The 13,073-nt window shown below is 33.3% G+C and overlaps 3 protein-coding genes across 3 annotated transcripts; all 3 read left to right on the forward strand.

The window, feature by feature from the left end:
* Nucleotides 1–2,223: 2,223 nt before the first annotated feature.
* On the forward strand, nucleotides 2,224–3,559 carry CBG20331 (the record flags this gene model as incomplete). Its single annotated transcript, XM_045238533.1, has 2 exons — nucleotides 2,224–2,246; nucleotides 3,202–3,559. The coding sequence occupies 2 exons, from the start codon at nucleotides 2,224–2,226 to the stop codon at nucleotides 3,557–3,559; spliced, it is 381 nt and encodes a 126-aa protein (XP_045097011.1).
* A 1,787-nt stretch (nucleotides 3,560–5,346) lies between these two features.
* On the forward strand, nucleotides 5,347–7,059 carry CBG20332 (the record flags this gene model as incomplete). Its single annotated transcript, XM_002647711.1, has 2 exons — nucleotides 5,347–6,138; nucleotides 6,694–7,059. The coding sequence occupies 2 exons, from the start codon at nucleotides 5,347–5,349 to the stop codon at nucleotides 7,057–7,059; spliced, it is 1,158 nt and encodes a 385-aa protein (XP_002647757.1).
* Nucleotides 7,060–8,644: 1,585 nt separating this feature from the next.
* Nucleotides 8,645–11,083, forward strand: CBG20333 (the record flags this gene model as incomplete). The annotated part of the gene is made up of 5 exons (XM_045238535.1): nucleotides 8,645–8,808; nucleotides 9,508–9,695; nucleotides 9,888–9,984; nucleotides 10,841–10,965; nucleotides 11,022–11,083. The coding sequence occupies 5 exons, from the start codon at nucleotides 8,645–8,647 to the stop codon at nucleotides 11,081–11,083; spliced, it is 636 nt and encodes a 211-aa protein (XP_045097012.1).
* Nucleotides 11,084–13,073: the final 1,990 nt, after the last annotated feature.

The following is a 13,073-nucleotide window of genomic DNA, read 5'->3' on the forward strand; positions in this document are numbered from 1 at the left end:
GGATGATTTGAAAGCGAGAGCATTCGCAAAACTATAGTTTCTAATATCAATTTTGAAGCGCTTGACTTGTAGTTTCTGAAAATACAAATTTTACAAAATTCGGGTGAGTTCGAAGCGAGTTATGGGAATTTTAAAGGCGCATGCCAAATTAATTATGGCAAATTTATATTTTTCCAAACCGCCTTAAAGTACTGATTCCAAAAATATAGTTCTTGTAAAGTTCGGCTGAGTTTGAAGCGAATTATAAGCATTTTACATAAAATCGCTAGCTTATGCAAAAAATCGAGAATTTTGGAAATATGTCTTGTTTATACTTATTCAAACCGCCTTAATTTGCTGATTTCAAAAATTTATGTTTCATAAAAATTGGAAAAATTTCAAGCGAGTTATGATCATTTTACAAAAAAAATCGCTAGCTAATTCGAAAAATTGAGAATTCCAAAACTATGGCTTGTTTATACTCATTCTGACCATCTTAACTTGCTAATTTCAAAAATGTAACTTTCATTTGATTTCAACAATTTTGAGCCAAGATATGAGCATTTTTCCTCATAGCTCTGCTCACGTTTTGAGTCATAATCCTAAATCCCAAGTTATTTTTGTTTCCAAAATCATGTGATACTGGGATATCTATCACATCACTCTAAAAATAATGTATTTTCGGATTAACAGGTGATAATGATATGATCACACGAAAAACAATTGTTTTAGCTATTTTTCGAATGTGTGAGTTGGAAAAACGCACGTTTTTCATCATTTTCAGCATGAAAATCTGAAAATCTGTAATTAAAAAATCCGAAAAAATAAAAATTACAACAATTCATTTTAAAAAATAACAACAAAAAACAATTTAAACAAATTTTTTGCTGTATCCCAAACTTTGGCAGTCTGAAAAATTTGAAATTTAAAAAATTTATTATATATGTCAATCTTTGCCGTTGTTGGTGTTCCAATAATAAATCTGAAAACTCAAATTTTTTTTTTTTTTAAATTAATTTTTCAAAAATTCACCTAACCAAAAAAAAATAGTCCGAGTACGGTGGTAGGCGAGAGGGAACTCAGAGACTTGAAAATCCAAAAAAAAAAACCTAATCAAACAAAATTGTTGTGCCCGCCGAGAGTAATTGTTCTTACTGAAAAATTTTTTTCTTAAATTTCTGAAAACTATAATTTTTTATTAATTTTTAAATTTTTTCAAAAATTTACCTAATTAAAAAATATTGTCCAACCACGGTGGTAGCTGCGAGGGTGTCCGAAATTAAAAATAAAATTTGACCTCCCACTGTCATGGTTCTCTCCTATAATAATAGAAATGTTTATATAATTACCTAATTAAAAAATAATTACCTAATTAAAAAACTATTTTCTGGTGAAGCCATGCAGGCAACGAGTTCTCTTGAAAATCTGAAAATTTTAAATTTTTAAAAAATCAATGTTTTAAACTCACAATTAATTGAAAACCTAAACCAGATGATGTAAAATATATATTCATAATATTTTAGAAATCTGAAAATTGAAATTTCAAAAAAAAAAAAAATTTTTTTTTCGAAAATTTTTTTTTACTTACTTACAAAATAGGAATATTCAAAAAAATAAAATCTAACTAAACTTCTGGGCATCCTATCAGACGGTTGCCATAGACCTTACGTATACAATTCTAAAAAAAATTCCTCCTAAATATTCGTTTTTATACACATCGTCCAAAAAAAGTGGGCGGAGACTGAGAAATCCAAAAATAGCTTCAAAAAATTGTTTTTTTTTTCCGTATGATCAGATTTGTGACGCACGGAGAGCCAGGTGATAATCTTTCTGTTTTTCACTAAAAAATTAGAGCTTCAAATATCACATGATTCTTGGGATTCATAGGATTATGACTCAAAATTTGAGCCGATCTACAAAGGAAAAATGATAATATCTCAGCTCAAAATTGTTGGAATTGAATGAAAGCTACATTTTTGAAATCAGCAAGGTAAGCGGGCCAAAATGAGTATAAACAAGATATAGTTTGGAAAAAATTCGAAATTTCTAATTTTTATTTTGTATTTTATGTTCAAAATTTGATCATCAATAGATCCTCAAACAGAAAAATTATCACAAAGAATGAAATTTAATAAGAAAAATTCTCACTAAGAAAGACTCTCACTAAGAAAAACTCTCACTAAAAAAGACCCTTAAAGGTGGGGGGACAAGAAAAAAATAATGTTCTCGAAATTCCGTTCAAAGATGCCCCTCGAGGAGTTGAACTTGTGAGGGCGATGATTGAGGGTGCGGCGCCGCTACCGACTGAGCCACGCGGGCAAAGAGAAAGCGCACGCCCGATTGCATACATAAAGGCGAGGACAACAGCTGTACGCAGAGTGACATTAAGCGTTGTACACCGTGACGGTAGAATGCATACTCTAGCTACAAAAAAACCACGAAAAATCTCCTGTCCCCCCACCTTTAATAAGAAAGACCCTCAATAAGAAAGACCCGCACTAATTAAGGCTTTCACTAAGAAATACCCTTAATAAGAAATATTCTCACTGAGAAATAACCTCAATAAGAAAGATCCCCACTTAGAAAGTTTCTCACTAAGAAGGCTTCTTACTAAGGAATACCCTTAATCAGAAAGATCCTGACCAGAGATGAGCGGAAGAGTTTTACGGAAATTTACGGAAGACGGTTTATCTTCGAAATGAAAAATGCTACCAAAAAGCTGTCAACAGACAAAATGTAGATCTCAATGAGAGCTATCGATTGGTATTAAAATTGTTTTGAAATTTTGTTGGATTATTCAAATAGAGTCTTTCTTCCGTCTTCCGTGTGCCAGACGGAACACGGAAGAAACGCCATATCTCAACTTTCCATCACTATTATGAAATAACTTTTATACCAATCGATAGCTCTCATTGAGATCTACATTTTGTCCGTTCACAACTTTTTGGTAGCATTTTTCATTTTGAAAATAAACCGTCTTCCGTAAATTTCCGTAAATTTCCGTAAATCTCTTCCGCTCATCTCTGATCCTGACTGAGAAAGATCCCCACTAAGAAAGACTCTTACTAAGAAAGACCCTCACTGAGAAATTCCCTTAATAAGAAAGATTCCCACTTTGAATTTCTTGCGAAATTCGGCTTGCGCCTTTAAAATAATCATACAAACTAAATTTTTAAAATCAAGAGTTTTAAGTTGCAAACTGAACAAAAAAGCAAATTGCAGGTCATCTCCGACACCGGTACCTCCTGGATCGGTGCTCCTCACTCCATCATCTCCGCCGTCCTCAAGGCAACTGGAGCCAGATTCGAATGGATCACTGAGCTCTACGTGGTCCCTTGCTCCACAATGCAAACTCAACCGGACATCATTTGGAGGCATCCAATATAATGTAAAATCCGTTGAGTACATTTTGGACCTCAGATTGGGAAAGGGGAATTGTGCGTTGACGTTCTTCGGAATGACCTACATGGGCTTCGGACCGTCTTGGATTCTTGGAGACACTTTTATTCGGCAATACTGTAATATTTATGACATCGGAAAGGAGAGAATTGGCTTTACGATGGCTAAACATAGTTTTTAGATATTCTTTTAAATGTTTGATTAAGGAATGTTTTGAATTGAAATGGTTTGTTCCATGATGTTTGTGCTGAGTTCATGAGCTACAAGATTCATAATCTGTTATCAGGGAGGTGAAATTAAATGACGTTTTTCGATATAAAAATGATGATGAATAATACAATATGTAGGAAACACTGATTATCGAATTTTACACCATTTTGTAGATTTTAGTTAAGCTCTAATTTATACTTTTTGAATTTTCTTAAAATACTGTCCTTGAAGAAAGTAATGAAGATATTACTGATTTGGAAGGGCTCCTTCTCAAATGTAATGAAATCTGAACTACCCAAATTTACATCATTTTGTGGATTCAATTAAGCTCTATTTCATAATTCTCAAGATTTTCGAAAACATTGATTTTGAAAAAAGTTAGAATGATTTTATTGTAGTTTACTAATTATTCGAGATTCTTTGGTATTACTTATTGCTGGTCCATTTTGAGACCTTAACATTATATAAGTAAAATTCAATTTGACATAATTTTTAAGATCTTTGAAAGATCCACATTTTCCAATTTGAATTGTTTAAAAATATTATTTTTCAAGAGATTTATGGCAATTTTTATAATGTATGATGAGTACGGCAAAATTTGTAAAAGTTTAATTGCTCATAACCTGCTCAGTTTTTGTCCAAATACAATTTAACTTATATTTTTGAACTTTGCATGGTTCGGCGGTTTAAAAAAATTTTCGATTTCTCGTATAAGCTAGCGATTTTATGAAAAATCGCCTTAACTCGCTTGAAACTCAACCGGTTTTTCGGAAACATACATTTTTGAAATCAGCACTTAAAGACGGTTTGAACGAGTATGAACAAGCTATACTTCTGATATTTTCGATTTTTCGCATAAGCTAGCGATTTTATGAAAAACGACCATAATTCGCTTCAAACTCAATCAATTTTTATGAAACTAATATTATTAGAATCAGCACGTTAAAACGGGTTAAATGAGTATAAACAATACATAGTTTCAAAAAGTTGCGATTTTTGTATAAGCTAGCGATTTTATGAGAAATTGTCATAACTCGCTTGAAAGCTGCCCAAATTCAGTAAAATTTATGTTTTTGAATTCAGCAGTTTTAGACGGTTTAAATAAGTATGAACAAGCCATAGTTTCGAAACTTTCGCTTTGTTTTTAATTTAGCATGCGCCTTTAAAGTTCATTTTTATGTGAAACGCTCAGAACTTGGGCTAAATTTGACTGAAATTCAAGAAAGTTATATTATTGAAATCACCAAATTTTGCCGGTCAAAATAATCATAAACAAGCCATAGTTTTGAAATTTTCGATTTTTCGTGTTAGCTAGCGATTTTGTGTAAAATGCCCATAACTCGCTCAAAACTCAACCGATTTCTAGAAAATGTTTGTTTTTGCTATCAGCAAGTTAAGACGGTTCAGATGAGTATAAAAAAGCCATAATTTCCAAAATTTCGATTTTTGTAAACTTTCGCATCCTTTAATCATTGTTTTTCTTGTGTAAAATTCTCATAACTTGCTCCAAATTAAACCAAATTAAATGTAAAGTACATTTTCAAAATCAACAATTTAAGACGGTTCAGATGAGTATGAGTAAGCCATATTTTTGTGATTTTTGGTTTTTTGTAAAATTTCGTATATCCCTTTAATGTTCATTTTCATGTAAAATGCTCATAACTCGCTTCAAAGTTGTCCCAATTCCATAACCTTTGAATTTTAGAAATTAGCATTTTCAGAATATAACGAATTTCAAATTCTCCCATCCTTTCAGCTATGAATCATATCCCAATCCTTCTTCTCCTCTTCCTATCTTCATGCTCCGCAGGTGTCTTCCAATTGCAAACCCTCAAATCCCCTTCCTTCCGCTCCAAGCTCATTTCCGAGGGTAGATATGCTCATTTCCTTGCCAATCAACAGCTTGCCACTGGCTCTCAACCCTTCATCGACTTTTATGACGATTTTTACCTAGGAAACATCACTCTAGGCACCCCACCCCAGGCAGCTACCGTAATCCTGGATACTGGCTCTTCAAATCTTTGGGTAATCGATGCCGATTGCATTGAATGTGAAGGATTCGCGTATACTAGACATCCATTCAACACTAATAAGTCTTCAACATTTGAAAATGAGGCTAGAAAATTCTCAATACAGTATTCTTCGGGAGCAGTTGGGGGATTCATTGGGAGGGATACAATTACCATCGGAGGAAACCTTAAAATCTGGTTTCAAGCATTCGGTGTAGCTGATCAGATTGCAGATGTCTTCCAGTATCAGCCAATCGATGGAATTCTAGGGTTGGCATGGCCCGCGCTAGCCGTTGATCAGTTAACACCCCCCATGCAGAATCTTCTTCCTCAATTGGATTCGAAACTTTTTAGTGTGTATTTGGAGAGAAAGGTGATACCGGCTCATGGAGAACCGGGAGGACTTATCACTTTTGGAACAATTGATACGGTTAATTGTGCTGCTGAAGTTGATTGGGTGCCCTTGACAGCGTTGAGTTATTGGCAATTTGCGATTGATGGATTTTCGATGGGGAGTTTTACGCAAGTGAAGAAGGCTCAGGTGAGATTGGATGAGCTATTTTTTAATTTTCTCTTTTTTTTTTGAAATAATTTAAAACAAGAGTTTGTAGCCTATTTTTTCTTGAAATTACTAGTTGGCAGTGTGTGCTACCGATACGGTTTCGATAAATCTACCAGAATTTTTACCGGTAACTTACCGGTATGATACCGATAAATTTACCGAAAACTATCGGTAACTTTTCGGAAAATTTTCTGATTTTTTCCAAAATTTATAACCGGACGTTTTAGAACCGTGACATTTAAGAACCGCGACGTTTTAGAACTGCGATGTTTTAAAACCGTGACATTTTAGAACCGCTAAATTTTAGAATAAAGAAGTTTTAGAACCTCGACGGTTTAAAACCGTGACATTTAAGAACCGCGACGTTTCAGAACTGTGACATTTCAGAACCGTGACATTTTAGAACCGCGAAATTTTAGAATAACGAAGTTTTAGAACCTCGACAGTTTAAAACCGTGACATTTAAGAACCGCGACATTTCAGAACCGCGACATTTTCCAATAATATTTGAAATGTTGAAATCATAATTTTCAGGCAATTTCAGACACTGGGACCTCTTGGCTAGGTGTCCCAACCAGTGTCTTGTCCCAAATCGTCAAACAAACGAAAGCAGTATACGATACCATTAATCACCTTTATATAGTGCCTTGCTCAACCACATATTTTCATCCGGACCTCATTTTTACAATTGGAACAAAGAAATTCATTGTCAAATCGGTGGAATTTGTGTTGGATGTGCAATTGGGACGAGGAAATTGTGCTTTGGCGATTTTTGGGATGAGCAATGGAGGATTCGGACCGTCTTGGATATTTGGAAATGTTTTTATAAGGGAATACTGTAATATTTATGATATTGAACATGCGAGAATTGGATTTGCCAAAGCCAGACAGGCTTTTTGAGATTCTGTGATTAAAAAAAATAAATTTTGTTCAAGGTTCTGGAATATATTGTGAAAATGAAGATAAAAATTTGGAGAAAAAATTGATAATTCATCATTTTGAAATTTTTCTTAGTGAGAATATTTCTTAGTGAGAACCTTCTTCAGTGAGAACCTCTCTTCATACTTGTAACGGGCCGGGCCGGGCTTTTTTCGGAATTTCGGAGACCCGGCCCGGCGGGCCTGTCACACAAGTTTTGAAAATTTCAAAAAACACATAAGGGGGGACCCTTTATATTTTTTGATCAAACAGACAAACAATCCAAAAAGCACAAAAAAATATAGAAAATTGGGCTCTTTTCTAGTTTAGAGGTCCCAAAAAAATTTAGAGGTCCGAAAAAAAATTAGAGGTCCCAAAATAAAATAGTGGTCCCAAAAAAAAAAATTAGAGGTCCCAAAAAAGTTTAGAGGTCCCAAGAAAAAATAGAGGTCCGAAATACGAAAAACGCGCAGATGTTGGAATAATGTACTAGTATTTGAACTGTGCGAGTAGTTTGAGTTTTAGGGTCTTATAGGATGACATGACTACTCCTAACAATTTTAGCTCCAATTCTCTCGCATCTTGCCGATGAACCCAATTTACATATGAGGAAAATTTGGGCAATACAGTAATCACTCCGTGATTATGCTGTTTCTCAGGCTTAGATAATTGTCAGAAAATATGCATTCCTAAGCCTATTAGAAGTATAAAATATATCATCAACAATTATTTTGCTATAAGACCTCAAAACTTTAAATTCTTACACAATTCAAATTTTAGTACATTATTCCGGTATCTGTGCATTTTTAAGTTTTGGACCACTATTTTTTCTTGGGACCACTAAACTTTTTTGGGACCTCTAGTTTTTTTTTGGGACCTCTATTTTATTTTGGGACGTCTAATTTTTTTTCGGGCCTCTATTCTTTTTTGGGACCCCTATTCTTTTTTGGGACCTCTAAACTAGAAAAGAGCCGAAAATTGTATTGAGAGCTGTATTGAGATTCGGTTCAAAATTGTATTGAGATTCGGTTCAAAATGACAAAATTCTTGCTACCGGGCCTTCCCGGGCCGGGCCCGGGTCTCAAAATTTTCCTCAGGCACCGGCCCGGAATTTTACAAGTATGCCTTTCTTAGTGAGAACCGCTCTTAGTGAGAATATTCCTTAGTGAGAATATTTTTTTTAGTAAGATTTTAGAGATTTTTTTTTAAATCTAAAAAAAATCATTTTCAGCTAATATTGCACAACATCACTCACATTTTTCCACCTGAAAATTTCCAAAATTCAGAATTCAAATTTCAAATTTTCATGGAAAAATGACGGGGTGCAGAACATCACTTTGTGTGTCCGATTATGCAAATTCGTAATTTTTAGTCTATACAGGTTTAGGTTTATATACTGACCAAAGAAACGGAAAATGTGAGAATTTGAATTTTTTGAAAACTTTTATTTTAAAAAAAATTAATTTAAAAAAATTTAATTAAAAAATATTTTTTTAAATATTTTTCTGATTTAAATTTTTTCTAATTTTTTTTATAAAATTAAAGTCAGAAAATTCCAGAAAAAGCCATGAAACAACGAAATTTTGAAATCCTATGTGCTGCGATGCTCGGATTTGGGCAATTATGTATAATGGTCGGGTATGATTCAGAATCTTTTATTCTGGAATCTGTAATTCATTCGATTCATGAGAGAGATCCCGAAAAAGTTAGCCAGTATGCTGGTTATTATTGGTGAGCAATTTTTGGAATAATTGTTTCGAAATAAAAAATTTTGAAATTAAATTTTTTTTGCAAAATACCGTAACTCGAACAATTCCGGAGCAAACCGGAATATTCAAATGAATCTGTATTTGCCTTGTTGAAAGCTTCAAAATGAGCCTAAACACGACTAGGCTCCGCCCATTTTGAATTTTGACACTTTTTGACTTTAAAGGCGCATAGGGGTCCGAAAAACGAAATTCATGGAAAGTTGGGCATGATTATACTCGTTTTGAAGCTTTTTTTAAGCTGATTTTGACAATGTGTATAGTTTTTCAACATCTTGAGATTGTAGCAAAAAAGTTTTGATTAAAAATTTTTTTTTTGAAAATTATTTTTTCAACTTCAAGATACCGTAACTCGAACAATTTTGAAGAAGACTAAAATGTTTTAGTATATTTTTACTTGTCTTGTTGAGAGCTTCAAAATGAGTATAAACACGACTAAGCTCCGTCAATTTCGATTTTTGACACTTTTTGACTTTAAAGGCGCATAGGGGGTCCGAAAAATGAAATTCATGGAAAGTAGGGCATGATTATACTCGTTTTGAAGCTCTTTTCACGCTGATTTCAAAAATGTATAGAGTTTTCGAAATCTTGTGATTCTAGTCAAGAAAAAGTGTTCAAAGTAAAAAAAAATTCCAAAAATTCAAAATTAAAAAAAAAATTTCAGCCAAGCCGTAATATTCTGTGCCTACATGACTGGATGTCTATTCGCACCATCCATTCTCAATGTCACTACTCCCAAAATTCTTCTCATATTTTCGGCAATCTCCTATACACTTTTCCCATTTGGATTCCTATTTTTTAACACCTATTTCTATTTTTTCACCGCTATCTTATTGGGTGTGGGCACGTCTTGTGAGTTTTTCAGATTTTCAGATTTCCAGCAAAATTTCTGGAAGTTTCTGGAAAAAAAAATTTTGAAAAAAAATTTTTTTTTGGTTTTTCTGGTTTGGGAAATTTCAGAAAAAAAAACCATCTGAAAATTTGCAAAATAAGAAATTTTCAGAAAAATTTCGAGAAATTTTCTGAAAAAAAACTATTTTTCAGTTTATTATCTTGGAATGGGAAGTTATCTATCCCAACACTCAACTAGGGAAACTATCGAATCGAATGTATCGATTTCTTGGTCCGTTGGATGTTGCTGGTGAGTTCTCTTGACGCATTTCTAGTGCTTTGGCGCGTTTTTGGCGCATGGGACTTTTGAAAAAGCCATTTGTTGATTCAGTTCTTTTTTTTGCTATTTTGAAACAATTGGCACAGTGTCTCAGGAGTGTCTTTGCACATTTCTGGTGCCCTTGAAGCATTTCTGGTGACTTGGCGCGTTTTCAGTGCATTGAACTTTTGTTTTAACTATAGTGCTGATTGAGGTCTTTTATGGATTTTCTTGACTCTGGCTATTTTGCGCATTTTTATACTCTTGGCGCGTTTTCGGTGCTCTGAGCGCATTTTTGGTGCGTTTGCGCATTCCTAGAGACTTGACGCATTTCTGGTGACTTTTCTCGTTTCTAGGATCCTTGACGCATTTGTAGCACCCTTGACGCAATTTTAGGACCCTTGACGCATTTCTGGTGCCTTGACGCATTTCTGCTGCCTTGATGCATTTTTCGTGACTTTGTGCATTTTTGGTGACTTGACGCACTTCTAGTATCTTGACGCCTTTTTGGTGTCTTGGTGCATTTCTGTTGACTTGACACATTTCTAGTGCGTTGGCGCGTTTACAGTGCATCATGATTTGTTGGTGAGTTGGGGCGTTTTGAGTGTTTTTGACACACTTCAGGTACCAGAAACGTTTTTGGACCCTTTGTCAAATTTCTGGTGCCTTGACGCATTTCTGGCATCTTGATGCACTTTCGTACACTTGACACACTTTAAGTGCTCTTGGCGCATTCCTTGCACCCCTGGCGCTTTAGCTCTATTTTGGTTCCTTGGCGCATTTCTGGTGCCTTGACGCATTTTGAGTGCCTTGACGCATTTCCAGTGAACTCCGGCATTTTTTCTAGCCTCATGCTCGGAGCCGGTATCCTAGCTGGCATCACATCGCTCAGTGTACCCGAACCGACTACTGTAATCCAGAATTCTACGTTTTCTGCTGATAAAGTTCACATTCAACACGAACGAAGATACAGTGAGAATGAAATGTGAGGAAAAAAATTTTTTTTTTTGAAAATTTTGAATTTCCAGAAGATTGCTGTCAGCCGCGTTCTCTGGAATGTCAGCAATCGCAATTGTCACATTTGCAATGATGCCGTCGAAAAGTGTCGAAAATTCTCTAGAAAGTACAGAGAAGAAATTTGGATTTATGGAATCATTGAGTAATTTTTTAAAAATTCAGAAATTCAGAAATTCAGAAATTCAGAAATTCAGAAATTCAGAAATTCAGAAATTCAGAAATTCCGGAATTCCGAAATTCCGAAATTCAGAAATTCAGAAACTTGGAAATTCAGAAATTCAGAAATTCAGAAATTTAGAAATTCAGAAATTCAGAAATTCAGAAATTCAGAAATTCAGAAATTCAGAAATTCAGAAATTCAGAAATTCAGAAATTCAGAAATTCAGAAATTCAGAAATTCAGAAATTCAGAAATTCAGAAATTCAGAAACTTGGAAATTGAGAAATTCAGAAATTCAGAAATTCCGAAATTCCGAAATTCAGAAATTCAGAAATTCAGAAATTCCAGAATTCCGAAATTCCGAAATTCCGAAATTGAGAAATTCAGAAATTCAGAAATTCAGAAATTCAGAAACTCGGAAATTGAGAAATTCAGAAATTCAGAAATTCAGAAATTCAGAAATTCAGAAATTCCAGAATTCCGAAATTCCGAAATTCCGAAATTCAGAAATTCAGAAATTCAGAAATTCCAGAATTCCGAAATTCCGAAATTCCGAAATTCCGAAATTCAGAAATTCCGAAATTCCGAAATTCAGAAATTCAGAAATTCAGAAACTTGGAAATTGAGAAATTCAGAAATTCAGAAATTCAGAAATTCAGAAATTCAGAAATTCAGAAATTCAGAAATTCAGAAATTCAGAAATTCAGAAATTCAGAAATTCAGAAATTCAGAATTCAGAAATTCAGAAATTCAGAAATTCAGAAATTCAGAAATTCAGAAATTCAGAAATTCAGAAATTCAGAAATTCAGAAATTCAGAAATTCAGAAATTCAGAAATTCAGAAATTCAGAAATTCCAGAATTCAGAAATTCAGAAATTCAGAAATTCAGAAATTCAGAAATTCAGAAATTCAGAAATTGAGAAATTGAGAAATTCAGAAATTCAGAAATTCAGAAATTCAGAAATTCAGAAATTCAGAAATTCAGAAATTCAGAAATTCAGAAATTTCGAAATTCAGAAATTCAGAAATTCAGAAATTCAGAAATTCAGAAATTCAGAAATTCAGAAATTCAGAAATTCAGAAATTCAGAAATTCAGAAATTCAGAAATTCAGAAATTCAGAAATTCAGAAATTCAGAAATTCAGAAATTCAGAAATTCAGAAATTGAGAAATTCAGAAATTCAGAAATTCAGAAATTCAGAAATTCAGAAATTCAGAAATTCAGAAATTCAGAAATTCAGAAATTCAGAAATTCAGAAATTCAGAAATTCAGAAATTCAGAAATTCAGAAATTCAGAAATTCAGAAATTCAGAAATTCAGAAATTCAGAAATTCAGAAATTCAGAAATTCAGAAATTCAGAAATTCAGAAATTCAGAAATTCAGAAATTCAGAAATTCAGAAATTCCGAAATTCCGAAATTCAGAAGTTCAGAAATTCAGAAATTCCAGAATTCCGAAATTCCGAAATTCAGAAATTCAGAAATTCAGAAATTCAGAAATTCAGAAATTCAGAAATTCAGAAATTCAGAAATTCAGAAATTCAGAAATTCAGAAATTCAGAAATTCAGAAATTCAGAAATTCAGAAATTCAGAAATTCAGAAATTCAGAAATTCAGAAATTCAGAAATTCAGAAATTCAGAAATTCAGAAATTCAGAAATTCAGAAATTCAGAAATTCAGAAATTCAGAAATTCAGAAATTCAGAAATTCAGAAATTCAGAAATTCAGAAATTCAGAAATTCAGAAATTCAGAAATTCAGAAATTCAGAAATTCAGAAACTTGGAAATTGAGAAATTCAGAAATTCAGAAATTCCGAAATTCCGAAATTCAGAAATTCAGAAATTCAGAAATTCCAGAATTCCGAAATTCCGAAATTCCGAAATTGAGAAATTCAGAATTCC

The sequence above is a fragment of the Caenorhabditis briggsae genome (assembly GCF_000004555.2).
Source record: "Caenorhabditis briggsae complete genome, chrV, whole genome shotgun sequence".
NCBI classification, from domain to species: Eukaryota; Metazoa; Nematoda; class Chromadorea; order Rhabditida; family Rhabditidae; genus Caenorhabditis; species Caenorhabditis briggsae.